Source organism: Macrotis lagotis, chromosome 5 (genome assembly GCF_037893015.1).
Source record: "Macrotis lagotis isolate mMagLag1 chromosome 5, bilby.v1.9.chrom.fasta, whole genome shotgun sequence".
In the NCBI taxonomy this organism is placed as follows: domain Eukaryota; kingdom Metazoa; phylum Chordata; class Mammalia; order Peramelemorphia; family Peramelidae; genus Macrotis; species Macrotis lagotis.
In genome coordinates, this window is record NC_133662.1 from 165,494,641 (window position 1) to 165,509,859 (window position 15,219).

The following is a 15,219-nucleotide window of genomic DNA, read 5'->3' on the forward strand; positions in this document are numbered from 1 at the left end:
TAGTGCAAGCTCCCCATCACACTGGATGTGCTTTGGGGATCTCACATACCAGACTAGGGAAAGGTGGAGGGGGGGGTGAACCCATGGTAAGAATGGTCAGGGAATAAGGCATATTTGTCTAGAAGTACCTCTTCCCATAAATTTTGAGGGGATAAAAAGTTGTTTTCCTATTTTGGGTTTTTTGTTTTTGAGGGGGTAGGCTGTGATAATGCTCATTCTAATAACATTGATAGGTAGGAGCACCAAGAAGTAGAAACTAAAAGAGTACTCATGAATTGGGAAATTCATGAACATCATGAATACAATTAAATATTTTGCTATAAAAGAAATTGGAAAGCTGGAAATGAGCTGATACTGACTAAAGTAAATTTCATTTCCATGATATACATTGATCCAAATTGAATGTGGATACTGATTAAAGTGAACAGAACTTACAAAATAAATGTTGAAAAATGCTTTTTAAAATGTCAAGAAAAATAAAATATTATTCAACTAATAATTATAACAACAGCATTGTAAAGAAAAGCTTAAGAACTCTATCAATGCAGTGATCAACCAGTTCCTGAAAACTATTGAGTGAGTATGCTACCCACTTCTTGATTGACAGTTGAAAGACTCAGGACAGAATAAAGATAGATTTTCAGATATGGCCAGTATGGGAATTTAAAGTAGGTAGGGTGGAGTTGGGCAGGAAAGTCAGTCCAGTCAATAAGTAATTATTATTAAGGTCCTGCTCTGCACTGTGCTAAGAGCTGCTGGAAATACAAAATGAGGTAAAAGATAGTCCCTGACTACATAGCACTCACAATCAAATGGGGAAGACTACAACAAGCTAAAAGACATGTACACATGAGTTATATATAGGATAAATGAGAAATAATTAAAAGAGGGAAAGCACTAGAATTAAGAGACTGAGAGCTGCTTTTTGTAATGTTACCACCACCATCCCCTCCAAAAAAACAGGATCATTGAAGCTTTTTTTTAATGTACAGAAAAGAACAGAAAGAAAGAAATAAGATAGCTCTGAAATTTTCGTGTTGACTTTATTCATACTTAAGGAAAAACAAGCTATATAATGATGATTCATAGTTTCATATCTTTTTTCTGTTATACTTTTAAGAATGGAAATGATCTTTTTTATTTAATTTTTTTAAGTTTAAAAAGAAAAAAAGCCTCTACAAGCAGAGCAATTACCATTTCAAAATGGGTGTAGAAGTCAGAAGGTATGAATGAATGGATTTATTGTAGTGGGAAATGTTCAAGTGGGAGTGCAAGAACTCAAGCATGTTCCTTAAATGATTTAGCAGATTGAGATGTCCCAGTATGTAATTCCTTGCAGTCTTTTCCAAATAAAAATATTATGGGTCTATTTACAGTGTTTCACAACTTATAAAGTTTCCTTGCAATAATAACCCAGTGGGATGCAAGTATGACTATCTGTGTTTTTCAGAACAGGAAACTGCTACTAACCAACTGGTCCATGATATGGGTTAAATAGATTTTGCATACTAATAACTCTCAGGTGTACACTGTAAACAAGTAAAATGACTGTTTTTCATATTTCATACCTAGAATAATTTAACATTTCTCTATTTTAAAATATCTGAGCATGTTATTTAATGCTTGGTTCTGCCAAATACTTGTTGCGAGTTCTGGGCAATTCACACCCTGTTTGCCTCAGTTTCCTCATCTGTTAAATAAACTGGATCAGGAAATGGCAAACCATTCCAGTATCTTTGCCAAGAAAACAGCAAACGGAGTCACAACGAGTCAGACGTGACTGAAAACGACTGAACAACAACAAAATCTGCCAAACCAGATGGTGATGCTGATATCACAGTATACAAACTTGTCAAAACTGCAGCTGAGATGACAGCTCCATCATGTTTGTGACCATTCTAAAACCCACAAAGCAAACTGTTGTTAAATAGCAGATCTGCCTTTAGGCCCAGCAACCTCAGAACACAGAGTGCATTTGGTGGCCCATATAAAGATTTTCTTTTCCTTCCTTAAAGGCTTGTAAAGGTCAGTTTAGAGTCTTAGCTTTCTGTTGTGTATTTCCAAAACATAATTCACTGGGGCTTCTGTCTTAAAATAGTCATTGCTCCCAATCAGTCCATCCTTGTGGATTTTAAGACTGGACATCCCTCTCCTGCCCTCACCAACTCACTCTCTGCAGTGGCTCTGTAAGACTATTTCCTCTTTTATTCTCCCCACCCCCACCCCCCAGCACTTATTTACAGGTGACTCACTTTCTGTTTGCACTTAGATGGAGGATATGAGCTCCTCAAGCTTCTTTTTTTTTCGATTCCTGAAAAGACCTTGGTATCATAGCCAGGGAAACCTTCTGATCACAAACAACCGTACTCCAAACGTAAACTCACCTTTCTACTCTGTCCCTGTTTCTATTAACCCCATTAACTTTTCATCTCCCTAAAAATATATTGTCATAAAAAGATGTGCCTTGATTATCTTGCTCTATTACTAAACCACCTTTTTTCAAATATATATTTCCTTAAAGATGTCCCTTACACAATATTTATGTGTATGGATTGTCAGTGGAAATATACCACAGCCCACTTGCATCTACACTGACCCGGTATATATTTGACTCTCTGAGAAAATGCTGTTCCAAAACTTACAGCTTTATATCTTTTCCAAGAGGAAAATTAGAATTTTTAATGGGGTTTAATACCAAGAAGCATTTTCTTTTCCAGTTACAGCCCTGCAAAGTTTGCCTAGTTGATCTTATTTTCTTCCTTCTCTTCAATTGTGGACTTCACTCATGGTATCCTAAATATATGTAACTCAGTGGACTTGTCATCCAATTGCATTCAAAAAATCAAATATTTAGATGTAACTTTGTAGTTTTTTATGTAGCAACTTTTTTCTACGATGAAAATTTGAAGATTCAGAAACTCTTGATTTCAAACTTCCATTTCCTCCACAAGTCCCAAAATATAAGGAGCTAATAGTATGACCAAGAATATTATTTTGGCCATTATAGTGACATAATGAAGAAAGATAGGATAGAACCTAATTATTTTCAACATAAATTGTTTTCTTTGACATGCAAGAAAAATTTAGCATTGCTTTAAGGGAGTTAGATTTCCCCCGGCCTAGTCAGAAATCAAACTATAACTCATCTGGGAAACATTTTTCTTCATGTCGTTTAATTAGCCACGAATGGTGAAAGATTCTTTGTGATTGTGAGTAGGTAAATGGATTTGCCACTGTGTTTCAGCAGAATTTGCTTTACTAGAGACTCTGTTGAGGTACTCAGCAATTATGCATAGGAGCTTATGTCATTTCTTCTACAAACCCTAATTCTCCAGTGTGAAAATGAAGGGTGAAATGCTTATAATTTAACATCTAGATAATTTGTGACCTTTATGCATATTTTCAGTAATGAGTTTGTATAAAGCATGAATTCCATCGCAAAAATTATTAGCTCATTAGCAGTACCAATTTAAGGGTTAGTATGTCATCTTGGTTCTTTGCCAATAAGCTAGATTTCATAACCAAAGAAAATTTAGGGGGGGGGATAAATATTTAAATAAATAATTATAATTATGGAAGTCAGAGAAAAGACATTCATGATTATTTCTACACTTTGTCAGCAGAACCTGAAAAATATTTACATTTTGGGGGAATGTATAAATGATCCATATTTTCTGACTCATGCCCAAGAACATCAAGACAGCTATTTGCCTGTTGCAAGAAACCTTGGCCAATCAATTCTGTCAGTGCATAACCTTTTGGAAATGTTTATTTCCCGTTCATAATTGTTGTACTATACAGCCCCAAGGATATTAAGTTACCTCTTACATAACTCTGAACAGAAGATTTTCTTCTAGATGCAGAGAAACAAGATCATTCAGGGCTTATTTTGAAAATACTAATTCAAGGCTAAAATGCTTTACCCTGGCATGTTGGTAGTACATGATGTTACAATAATCTTCTTGACATAAATTTTTACAGATTTGACACTAAAGTAGTTCAATGGCATTACCAGTTATTTTTCTATGAATGTTGTTACCTATGGCACAGTGACCAGGGGTATGTAGTTATGAGAGATAGGAAATCGATTTCCCCGGAGGTTTGACTGGTCTTAACAAGATCATAGACTGAGATCTGGAATGGGCTCTAAAGGGAAGAAATTGAGACCTAGCGATTTAAAGTGATTTATCTAAGGTCAGACATCATAAGCAGCACATTCAGGATTTGAACCATAGTCCAAAGTTTCAGATCTGTTTTCTATTTCATTTTATATAATACATATAAAATGCATTTATATAACATATCTAATACATAATAATAAATAATTAATAAATAAAATTTACGTAATGCCTATAAGAGAAAGTATGCCCATGTTTCCTCATCTGTAAAATGTGACGGTTGTACTCAATGGCCTCCAAGTCCCCTTTCCAGTTCTTAATCCACTTATCCAAAAATAGATTGAAACGATCAGTCCTAAGTAAACATTAAACATCAAACAAGAAAATTTTCTCCTTAAGCAAAACATCCAAACTCTTTTACTTTAAGACTTTCACTACTTTTAGTCATTGTCTCACCAGCACATCTTCATTCCTTGGCAGTCAGAAGAGTTTTTCTGTCTTATGATTGGTTACCTTCCCCCCCCCCCTTAGTATTTGGGAAATATATCCTAAATTCTCCCCTTCCACTGTTTGAATTAATTTATGCATATAGGATTTTTTTAGTTCATAAAAAGCATCCTTGGATGACTCTCCCCCCCCCCCCCCCCCCCCGGAAATCTTTTCTTTAAGTGATCTGGTTACAGAGTTTAAAATAAGGATATGCCACCACAAAAGAACAGGAAATCAGATTTTTTTTAAGTGATGTCTCAGATTCCTAAGCTCTTTTGTTCCTTTCAGTCTACCATTTTGAACTCCTGAGTAATAGTAGCCCACTTTTATTCATACTGAAATTTTACCTGAAGTAGAATATTTAAGATTTGTGCAAGTAAATTTTGCTTCCAACTTAGAGTTATTTGGCCTGAAGGGCAAAGAAATAACCAAAAAGTATACCTCAGACCATAAACTCAGTATCAGTATTCTAATGAATGATAGGTTATTGGGATTTTAATTTAAAGAATTTTTTTAATTAGAAAATTAAAGAATCTTAAAGAAATAACATCATCCAAGAATATTGAATACTATAAAGGAATAGAGGAATACCATTATGACATAATGGATAGAGAACCAGCTCTAGAGTTAAGAGTTCAAGTCTAGTCTCAGACATATGTTTTAGTTATAAATGTGACTGTAGACAAGTCACTTAACAGCCCAGTTCTTTTGGTAACTTGATGATGATGGTGGTGGTGCTGGTGGTGATAATTAGTAATGTAGCTAATATTTATGTAGCACCCTAATGTCTGTAAAGTTGCTCACATTATCTCATTTTATGCTCACAACAACCCTTAAAGTAGGTGTTATTATCATTAATTTTTTTACAGTTGAAAATACCAAAATGGAGGTTGCATGCCATACCAAGAGTTTGTTATTGATGTGATCCATATGGTATTTTTCTGGCAAAGATACTGGAATGGTTTGCCAGTTCCTTCTCTAGTTCATTTTACAGATAAAAAACTGTGGCAGATAGAGTTAAGTGATTTGCCATGGGTCACCCAGCTAATAAGGCTGGATTTGAACTTAGGTCTTCCTGAATCTAAGCCCTGCACTTTAACCACTGCATCACTTAGATGCTGCTAATCAAACCCATGTGAAAAGTGGTATTTAGGTGTTCCAGAGCTTCATTAATGGACATTGTTTTAAAATAGGGAGGAGGCAAAGCCAAGATAGCAGAGGAGAATGAATCAGTAATAGCTGAACTCTACCCTACAACTCTTCCATACGGACCTAGAAAATGCACTAGACAAAATTCAAGGGAAAAAAACACAGTGATTTTTCCAACCCAGATTAGCATAGAGATAGTTATAAACTAGCCAGAAACCACCCCTCTGAGCATTCTAGGGACCTAACTCTATAATCATTCACTTCCCAAATGTAGGAAGGACTGAAAAAGGGAACTGTGCCTAGGGTTTGGTATTCCAAGGTGATAAATATTAGTGGGTCCTCATCTGTGTACTGAGAAAAGCAAAAGCAAAATGCAAACAGCAGCTATCTGGTTTTGTTTGACAGCAGGAGTGGCATGCCTAAATCTAGCCTAATCTAAAGCCTACAGTTCTGTCATTCTGAACCAGCAGATAGCAGCTGAGTCCACTCACTGGCTACCAGAACTCCAAGCAGGGGCCAGCCCACAGGTTTTACTCAGACCCAAAACCTGGCCAGAAATTTTCAGAGTTCAAACCAGGAGAACAGATTTTTGCCATATATCAGATGTCTGCATTTGGGGGAGCACTAAAAAGCTTGCACATCCCCAGTCTCAGCTCTCTTGGAGATCCTAGAATGATATATCTCATTACTGGAAAAAAAGGCAGCAGCAGAAATCTAGAGGACACAAAGTCAACGTACATAGGCCAGAAATCCACAAAACTGGGCCTAATCCTAGTGTGGAAGAAAAACCAAAAACAAATCGCTCCATTATATAAACCCAGAAGAAGACAATAACTCCAAAGCATCAAAAGAAAAGCAGTTTGGACACTAGAAATTCAACTAGAATTTCTTGAAAAGATGAAAAAAAAGAATTTTAAAAGTAATGTAAAATGTTTTTTATAAATTAAATGACGGGGTGGCTAGGTGGTGCAGTAGATAGAGCACCAGCCCTAGAGTCAGGAGTACCTGTGTTCAAATGCAGTCTCAGACACTTAATAATTACCTGTGTGGCCTTGGGCAAGCCACTTAACCCCATTTGCCTTGCAAAAAAAGAAAAAAAAGAATAAATTAAATAAGACTTAGAAGGAAAAAACTGGAAAGTAAATGAAATTTGTTGAAGAGACATTGGAAAGGGAAAAGCTTCCCAATTTTAGAATAGAAAGGGAACTGAGACACAGATTTTGACTTGCCCATTGTAATACTACCTCAAGAGTGATAACATAATTAACAAAAACCCCAAGTCTCCTGAATTGTAGGTTTAATTTGCTTTTTCCCAAGTAACATAGCTTAGGGGCAGCTAGGTGGCATAGTGAGTGGATAAAGCACGGGTGGAGTCAGGAGTACCTGGGTTCAAATCTGGCCTAGCTGTGTGGCCTTGGGCAAGCCACTTAACCCCGTTTGCCTTGCAAAAACCTAAAAAAAAAATAATAATAATAATAATAACTACTTGGAGCTCTTTCTTTTACTCGGAGGATGATTATAAATGTTATCTTCTAAATATAAAACAGAAACTAGAATTTAAACAAATTAAAAATATTTTCTTATCCCTAATATATTTAATGTCTAAAGATATCACCTACTAAAAAAAGAATATTTTTATAAGTGTAAAAGATTTGGAAATATAATAAATCAGGATTTATTATTTTAGAATCCAGTCATTTTTGATAATGTCTGGTTTTATTTAATGGAAAAATATAAACAACCTAAAAATAACTTAAAATTTCTAAATTTTATTATCAAGTATACTGCTTATTTTTTAAGTCTTCAATTGAATTTTTAACCCTTTAGTATTGTTTGCATTATTATATGACATTTTAAAAAAGAAAATTTCTTCTAAGACTAAAGTCTTTTTTATTGATTCTTCTCATCACTATCCTATCACCACCACCAAAAAATTAGTTTCACCTGTTTTTTTGACTTTGCTTTTCATTGTCTAAGGCCCTAGGTTTATGGTTAGGTTGACTTGGTTTTTGTTGGGGGGCGGGGTTTCAGAGCAGAATGCCAGAAATAAAAGTGATGGCCATTTTATAATAGAGAGTTCTTATGGAGAAAAATCTGAAAGAATCCCTTGACAGGGGCGGCTAAATGGTGCAGTGGATAGAGCACCCATGTGGAGTCAGGAGTACCTGAGTTCAAATCCAACCTCAAACATTTAATAGTTACCTAGCTGTGTCACCTTGGCAAAGCCACTTACCCCATTGCCTGGGGGGGGGGGGGGGCAACTAAAAAAGAATCCTTTGACAGATATAGGTTTTTACCTCCACCATTTTAAGCCAGAATGAATCCCTGATGTAAAAAATAATAATAATAAATCAAAGTATCACTCTTCTCTGTCCTCTAACTTTTCTACTGGACTTTTTTTTTTAAGGTTTTTGCAAGGCAAATGGGGTTAAGTGGCTTGCCCAAGGTCACACAGTTAAGGTAATTATTAAGTGTCTGAGGCCGGATTTGAACTCAGGTACTCCTGACTCCACATCGGGTGCTCTATCCACTGTGCCACTTAGCCACCCATATTGTTTTTTTTTAATTGGATCATCATGTCAAACAATTTAAATTTTCAAAGGAGATAAGATACTAATTTAAAAGGACAAATGGTACAAATAGTTTTATGTCCCTCACACACACAAATGGTTAATTAATTCCATGTGGATTTTTCTAGTACTGTGCCAGCACTAAATTTCTTGATTCTATACTTATAATATGAAAAAATCTTTTAGCTTAATTTATTAAAACTAGAAGACTTTACTTCTTAAAATATATGCCCTGAAAGTTTTATAGTCCAGTAGGAACATCAGTGGACTTGGATATTGGAAGTCTGCAGGTTCCCATTCTTCCACCTCTTAGACCTAGAGCCTTGTAGTTCTAACATTTCTTTTGAGTCTAGTTATTAACATTTAAACTACCTTTAACTTGGTTGTGATAATTTTTTTGAGAACCAAGAAAGATGAAAAATAAGGTCATCTGAAACTAGAAGGGCCCTAAGTAGCTGTCTAACATAATTCACAAGTTGAAAATACCTAAAGTGAGATTCAAAGTATATTTTAATTTAATTTAGAATGTGTTGTTGCGTTATTCTACCTTTTCACCTTCTTCATTAGATGTTAGCAAATAATATGCAACTGTATTTATGGTGGTCTTTTTCTAAATGTTCCTAATGAGTACTTCAATATGAGGTGACAAATTCAAATGTTTCTCATTACATTTCTATTCATGATTTCCCCTTTCATCCTCATAAAAAATTTATTTCTAATTTTATTTGCACAACAAAATTAGTTCTAGTCACTCTCACTTTACAAAATTTATAGGACTACATGGACTAGAAGTTGAAAAGATAACAAATGAAGCGATTTGATCTTTGTTGTTGGAGAAAGTACCCAAGTTGTAGAGATGAGGGATTTAGGAAAAGAGAATTTCAGAGTTGGAAAGCCATCTAGTGCAACCTTTATGAAAAAGATTTCCCTCCGCAGCATTCTCAACAAGTGGTCATCTGTTGTTTGTTTCAACCTATCAAATCAATCCAATATGCTAGCTTAATTAGCCTTTCTTAGAAAGTATGGAAATAAGAACTGATTCTCCATTGAAAAAGAGCTCCAGATCTAGAAATGTTAGGTTTGTGGAACTATCCAGGTTGATTTATCCTCAATTGCATTCATTAGGACATGGCTGACTATGGAATTAAAGTGGTATGTGGTAACTTATATGATAACAGTAATAGGATAGTTTAAATTTACTCCATTTTAAAGGGTTCATTTTCTTCTGGTGCTTTCAGATTAGATTTTTTTAATGACACTGTGAGCTGACATCAACCTGATTTTTAGGTTATTGTTAATCTGTAAATTATACGTAATAATTCTTTATAATGTTAATTCTACCCATAAGAAGGATGTAATGAATGGTTAGTCTTCATGATAATATGCTGTACTTCCAGTGGACTACCTTCCCTGCTCCACTAGTGCTGATATTTTTGTGTTTGTTACTTCCAAGTAAGTTTTAAGCAGGTGGGATAATTCAATAACAAGAGAAAAGTGCATCCTTCTTTCTTGTATTTGCTTGGCACCTTGTACCTATACTGTGGGAGAATCAGAAACACCAAAATCTTCATGACCCTTCTTGGGCTGATTTATATAACTATGAGGACTTTAACTTGGGTCCAGTGTCTATGATTTTATTGGTATAACAAGATGCCTCTGCCATTGCAGATTGGCATCATTCTATGCCTCTTAATCTTAGTGCCTGGCTCAGGCACTAAGATTGTAAGTGATTTGTGAAAGCCCACTCAGTACTGGGAGACATCAGAGGTACATCTTAAAACTCAAGGTCTTCCCCAACTCCAAAACTGGATCTCCATCCCCTTATTCATACTCTGACAGTCTCTATAGGGGATTCTATATACTCTTCAGAGCATTTTCCATGACATCATTTTAAAGAAATGTGCACATTAAGTGTAGGGTGGGACTCATTTACCTTATACAGAATCCTTTTTAGGGAATTAGGTCAGCTTTGGTCTATAAAAAGAGGAAGAGACATATTACTAATATTGGGATGGGGGGAGGGGGTACCACAGAGTGACTGCAAAGATGTAAAAGGATTAAATTTGGTATTCTCACTACTCGGCATCAACATTTTTGAAGAAGAAAAGACCAATGCAAATCTTGCCCACCATATTGGAAACCAACCTCTTAGAATCTTGATGCAGAGATAGAATACATGAAAAGGTATTAGAAGTCATTAAAGATTCTGGTTATAATAAGGCAGGACAGCAATGGTGATTTTGTTTCTCTGAGGCATCCCCTTCTCTAGGTTCTCAAGCATTCTGCTAATAGACTGACCCTTCTGGGAAAACAGCCAAGAGATAGGTGGGGGTGTATTTCTCTTCCGGGGTCTCTGTCTCTGTGGTTGACTTGACTCAGTCCAGACACAGTTAACTAAAATTGTCTGAGAATAACCTCTTGAGGACTGGATGCTGTCAGATTGAACTAAAATTGGCATGTACAATTATATGACAAATCACAAATCCTGATAAGGGACCAAGAGGATTATAACCAAGTCTGCAATGTAAATTCTCAGATTTTTACTTCTTTAATCCATAAATCATTATTAAATTCAATATACTAAGTGTTCATGTTAAAGTTAAATTAGAATTCATTACTGATCTACCTATAAGCAATACTGTGCTCTTGCAGTATTAATTTAAGGGGTTTAAGTATGGTGATATCACATCCTGAACTGTATGTTCCCACCCCCTGTTTTTTTTTTATTTTGAAGATGAGTTTTTTTAATTTATCAAAGGTTTTTATTTTTCTTCTCTTCCATTTCCCACTCACTCTAAAGACAAAGAGAACTAGAGAACCCTAGAATACTATAAAATATAGTCAACCCAAACAGATTCCTATGTTGACCACATCCAAAAATCTATTTCTTCTTCTGCATATTACTCCACCATTTTCTGTCATCTTTTATTTTAAGAAATAGTAAAAACATGACTTTTCACTACCTCATGTCTATCCTCCTGATTTATTAAAAAAAAATTTAATGTAAAAATTGTGATCTAATTATACAAGGGAATAACTTCATAGACTTAAGTGATTTGTCACACAGGTGATGAGAGAAATCATAAATTATTCCAGCCAGAGCTTACATTGTGCCTTCTGAAGCTAAAACAGCTGACAGTTTTCTTTCTAGAGACTTTTGAACTAAATGCCAGAGAAGAATCTTATCCCCATCATCTAAGCATAAACTTAATGAAGATAATATGACACTGGATATAAAAAAGTTTTGAACAATAAGACAGTCCCCCCTCACAAATAGGACATGTTCCAAAAGTTTATGTCTAAGTAATTTGTCTTGAAATGCATTTCCTCATAGAAATAATGTTATAGGGTAGCTGGTTTCCAGGCCAGCTTACAAAAAGCCCATTTAACCCACCATTAACTTGATATGGTTCTACACTATGTGGAACAATATTTATGATCATTTCAAGCTTGAATGGGCTTTAGGCCATCTAACCCAAACCTTTCATTATACAGACAAGTAAATGAGATTAACTTGCCTAAAGTTGTTGTAGATAAAAAAAAAATATTAGAAATGAAATATAACCCAAGGTCCTCTGTCAGTAAGTCACAATTTCTCTCAAATCTTAGTTTCTGTTATGAAATCAGAAGGACAGCTAGGTTGTGCTGTAGATAGAGTGCCAGCCCCAGAATCGAGAAGACTCACCTTCATGAGTTCACATCTGGCCCTCAGACTCTTAGCTGTGTGACCTTGGGCAGGTCACTTCACCCTGTTCATTTCAGTTTCCTCATGTGTAAAATGAGCTGGAAAAGAAAAGGGCCTTTGCCAAGAAAACCCCAAATATGATCATGAAGAACCAGACATGATTGAACAATAATAGCAAAAATAAAAATCAAAGGAATTTGATAAGCTGATCTCCATGGTACTATCCAGCACTAATATTTTAATGTGCTATAATAATTTACATCATAAGAAGCATCAGATCCACGGTGTGATTTACCACTTGAATTTGTTTTGTTCATGTCCAAATGTCTTATTGTTTCCACAGATGAGCACCATGCCAGGACTACCTACTCGACCTTGCTTTTATGATATAGATCTTGATACTGAAACAGAGCAAGTGAAAGGCTTATTCTAAAAGAATGGTATCCAGAATGGGTAAGCTACAGTTCTTTCTTCTCTTCATAAAGGAAACAAGCACGGTCATATACTGAGGGTAGAGGGGGTTGGTGTTGGTATTGGTTTTGCCAAGATATATTGCCAAGGTGGTTAGAACAGCAGCCTCTAAGGTGTTAAATATTCATGTCATCTCATAAAAGTAATTTGCAACAATGTTCATTCTGCTTTATGGTGCCTGGATACAAAGAAATGCAAAGGATAGGCTTGGCTCTCAAAGAACTCCCAATATAACAGGGAAGAGAATGTGCAAACAATGATGTTTTAAGATGACATTTACTAGAGCAAATGAGGGATAGTCTCAGAGGAAGGGGGTCTGAGGTGGAGGAGGACTGGATAAGGTGAGACTTAAGCTGAGACTAAGAAAATCAAGGAAGATTGGAGGCAGAGATGAGGAGAGAGCATTGGGTGGTAACCAGTGAAAACAACCAAAATTAGGAGTTTTGTATATTTGATTCCACGTGAGATCAGGAACCACTGGACTTAATTGAATAAGAGTGATGATATGGTTAAAATAGAAGAATAATTTTGCTGGTAGAGTGGAGAATGTATTGGAATAAGGAGAGATTCAAGGCAAGGAAACCAACCAGCAGGTTGTTAAAATTGTCCAGAATGCAGTGATGAGAACCTCCAGTACAGTGATTTCAGAGCAGAAAGGGTATATTTTAAGTTATTTTCCCAGTTACATACCAGTAATAGAGGTAACTAGAGGCTTTTCTCAATAGGATCAACAGATAAATCTCCTTTATAAAACATGCATTGGTTCCAAAAGTCTTGTCCTTCTTGGATTTAAGGACCCCAAGTTTTAAAAACCCATCTTCTATAGCCTATCTCTGTTAGCAATATTGGAGTGCCTAGGCTGTGATCATTAGCCAATATATTATTTGATATTCTTACTTAACAAAGTTACCAGGTACTAATTTGGGTAAAATATAAAATTATAGCTTATATTATTCCATTTATATTATATAAAGTTATGGTTTATATTATTCAGTATCCCAATAATCAGGGAAATGGCTTATGAGAGCAGGTGGGCTTACATTTCCAAAGTCAGCAAGAACACATAATTAAAAATACTGTTCTCTTCCAGTTAGAGAACTTTAAGACTCTTGAATGCAGATTGAACCATTTTTTCCTTCTTTTTCAATATTTGTTGTTTTTTCCCCACTATATGGCTGATTTAGAAATAAGTGTTGCATGATTTCATATGTATAATAGATATCTCATTTCTTCTCTTCCCTATGGTGGGGGGAAAGGCTTAAGGAGAGAATTTAGAACTGAAAATAAGAATTAAAAACAGAATGGTGGGGGGGGGGCTGGGTGGCGCAGTGGACAGAGCATCGACCCTGGAGTCAGGAGTACCTGAGTAGGAGAAGACATTATGTCTCCTGACTCTGAACATTCTCACTGTCTGAAATTCTCTCCCTTCTCACTTTCTGCCCCCAACTTCTGGCTGCCTTCACATCCCCACTAAAATCCCACTTTGTTCAGGAAGCTTTACCCAAAAGTCCTTCCCTAGGTTGATTATCTCCAGTATGTCTTCATCCCCATTCGACTGTGAGCTTCTCAAGAGCAGACTACCTTTTTATACTTCTTTGTATCCCCAGGTCTTAGCACAGTGCTAAATACATAGTAGCCACTTTATAAATCCTCATTGAGGAGCAGTTAGATGGCACAGTGCACAGCGCACTGCCCTTGGAGTTAGGAGGACCTGAGTTCAAATATGGCCTCAGACACTTAATAATCGCCTAACTGTATGACCTTGGGCGAGTCACTTAACCCTATTACATAAAATAAAATAAACCCTCATTGATTTACTGGAAATTAACTTTAAATCAGTCATTTGGGATCCTCTGACTCTAGTTCCTTGCCTTTAGAGAAGAAAAATTATTACATGCAGAATTACTTGAGAGCTTTTTTCCCTCTTATTTCTATAATCTTACTACCTTAACCATTCTAAACTTATAACTGTCTGTTCTGTTGTGGTTTATATATTGCCTTTTAGAAAATATCCTCTTTCTCCTCAGCCTACCCTACTTCTACCCCATTCACTCTCTCTCCAGGTGATCATAGTTTATTCAAGACCTTTTCCCATTTCTTACCTTATTATTAAAGCTAGACTTTCCCTGTGACTGGTAGCAAAGTACATTCACTTTTAATTCAGTATCTATATAGAACAAAGGGAAAGGCCAGGATCTCTTTTCTCTTTGTTTCCTCTTGTACCTGTAGTTCTTTGTACACAATAAATACATTTTTAAAAAAATCAAATTCTCATCCAAAGAAGTTGTAGAAAATTAAATTCAAGAACCTGAACGATTTAAAAGAAATTACAACTTCCATGAACACACACATACACCCCTCACAAATAAAACTCCCTCCCTTTTAACAAGGTAGGATTAAGCAAAAGAAATCAATGGATTTATCTGTGGCTGCTTCACTCTGCACCTATCAGTCATCTCTCTTTAAAGAAGTGAGATATTCCTCTCCATAATTCCTCTTTAATGATCAGTGGTCAGTCATTGCACTGAGCAGAACTATGGTATCTTTCAAAGATGTTTTCCGTTATAGTAAGTAATATAATTTAGTCAAACGGTCTGGGATCTTTAGCTATGATTGTAAAGCTAGTGTTGGTTTTTCATTTTAACAATTGCTCTACTACATTTCTTTTGAGGGGAGTGCTAATGTTTAGTCTTCCTGAATCATCCAAATTGTCATGCTAGTTCTGATTATTATTGTT

The 15,219-nt window shown here is 35.7% G+C and overlaps 1 protein-coding gene across 1 annotated transcript in view; it reads left to right on the forward strand.

Moving 5' to 3' along the window:
- The window catches only part of MTHFD1L (methylenetetrahydrofolate dehydrogenase (NADP+ dependent) 1 like), a 191,067-nt gene that overhangs the window by 171,183 nt on the left and 4,665 nt on the right, over positions 1 to 15,219 (forward strand). The window contains exon 27 of the mRNA XM_074187818.1: positions 12,355 to 12,464. Within this exon, the coding sequence (XP_074043919.1) occupies positions 12,355 to 12,444 (90 nt within the window). The 3' untranslated portion in view covers positions 12,445 to 12,464. The remainder of the gene's footprint in view (positions 1 to 12,354; positions 12,465 to 15,219) is intronic.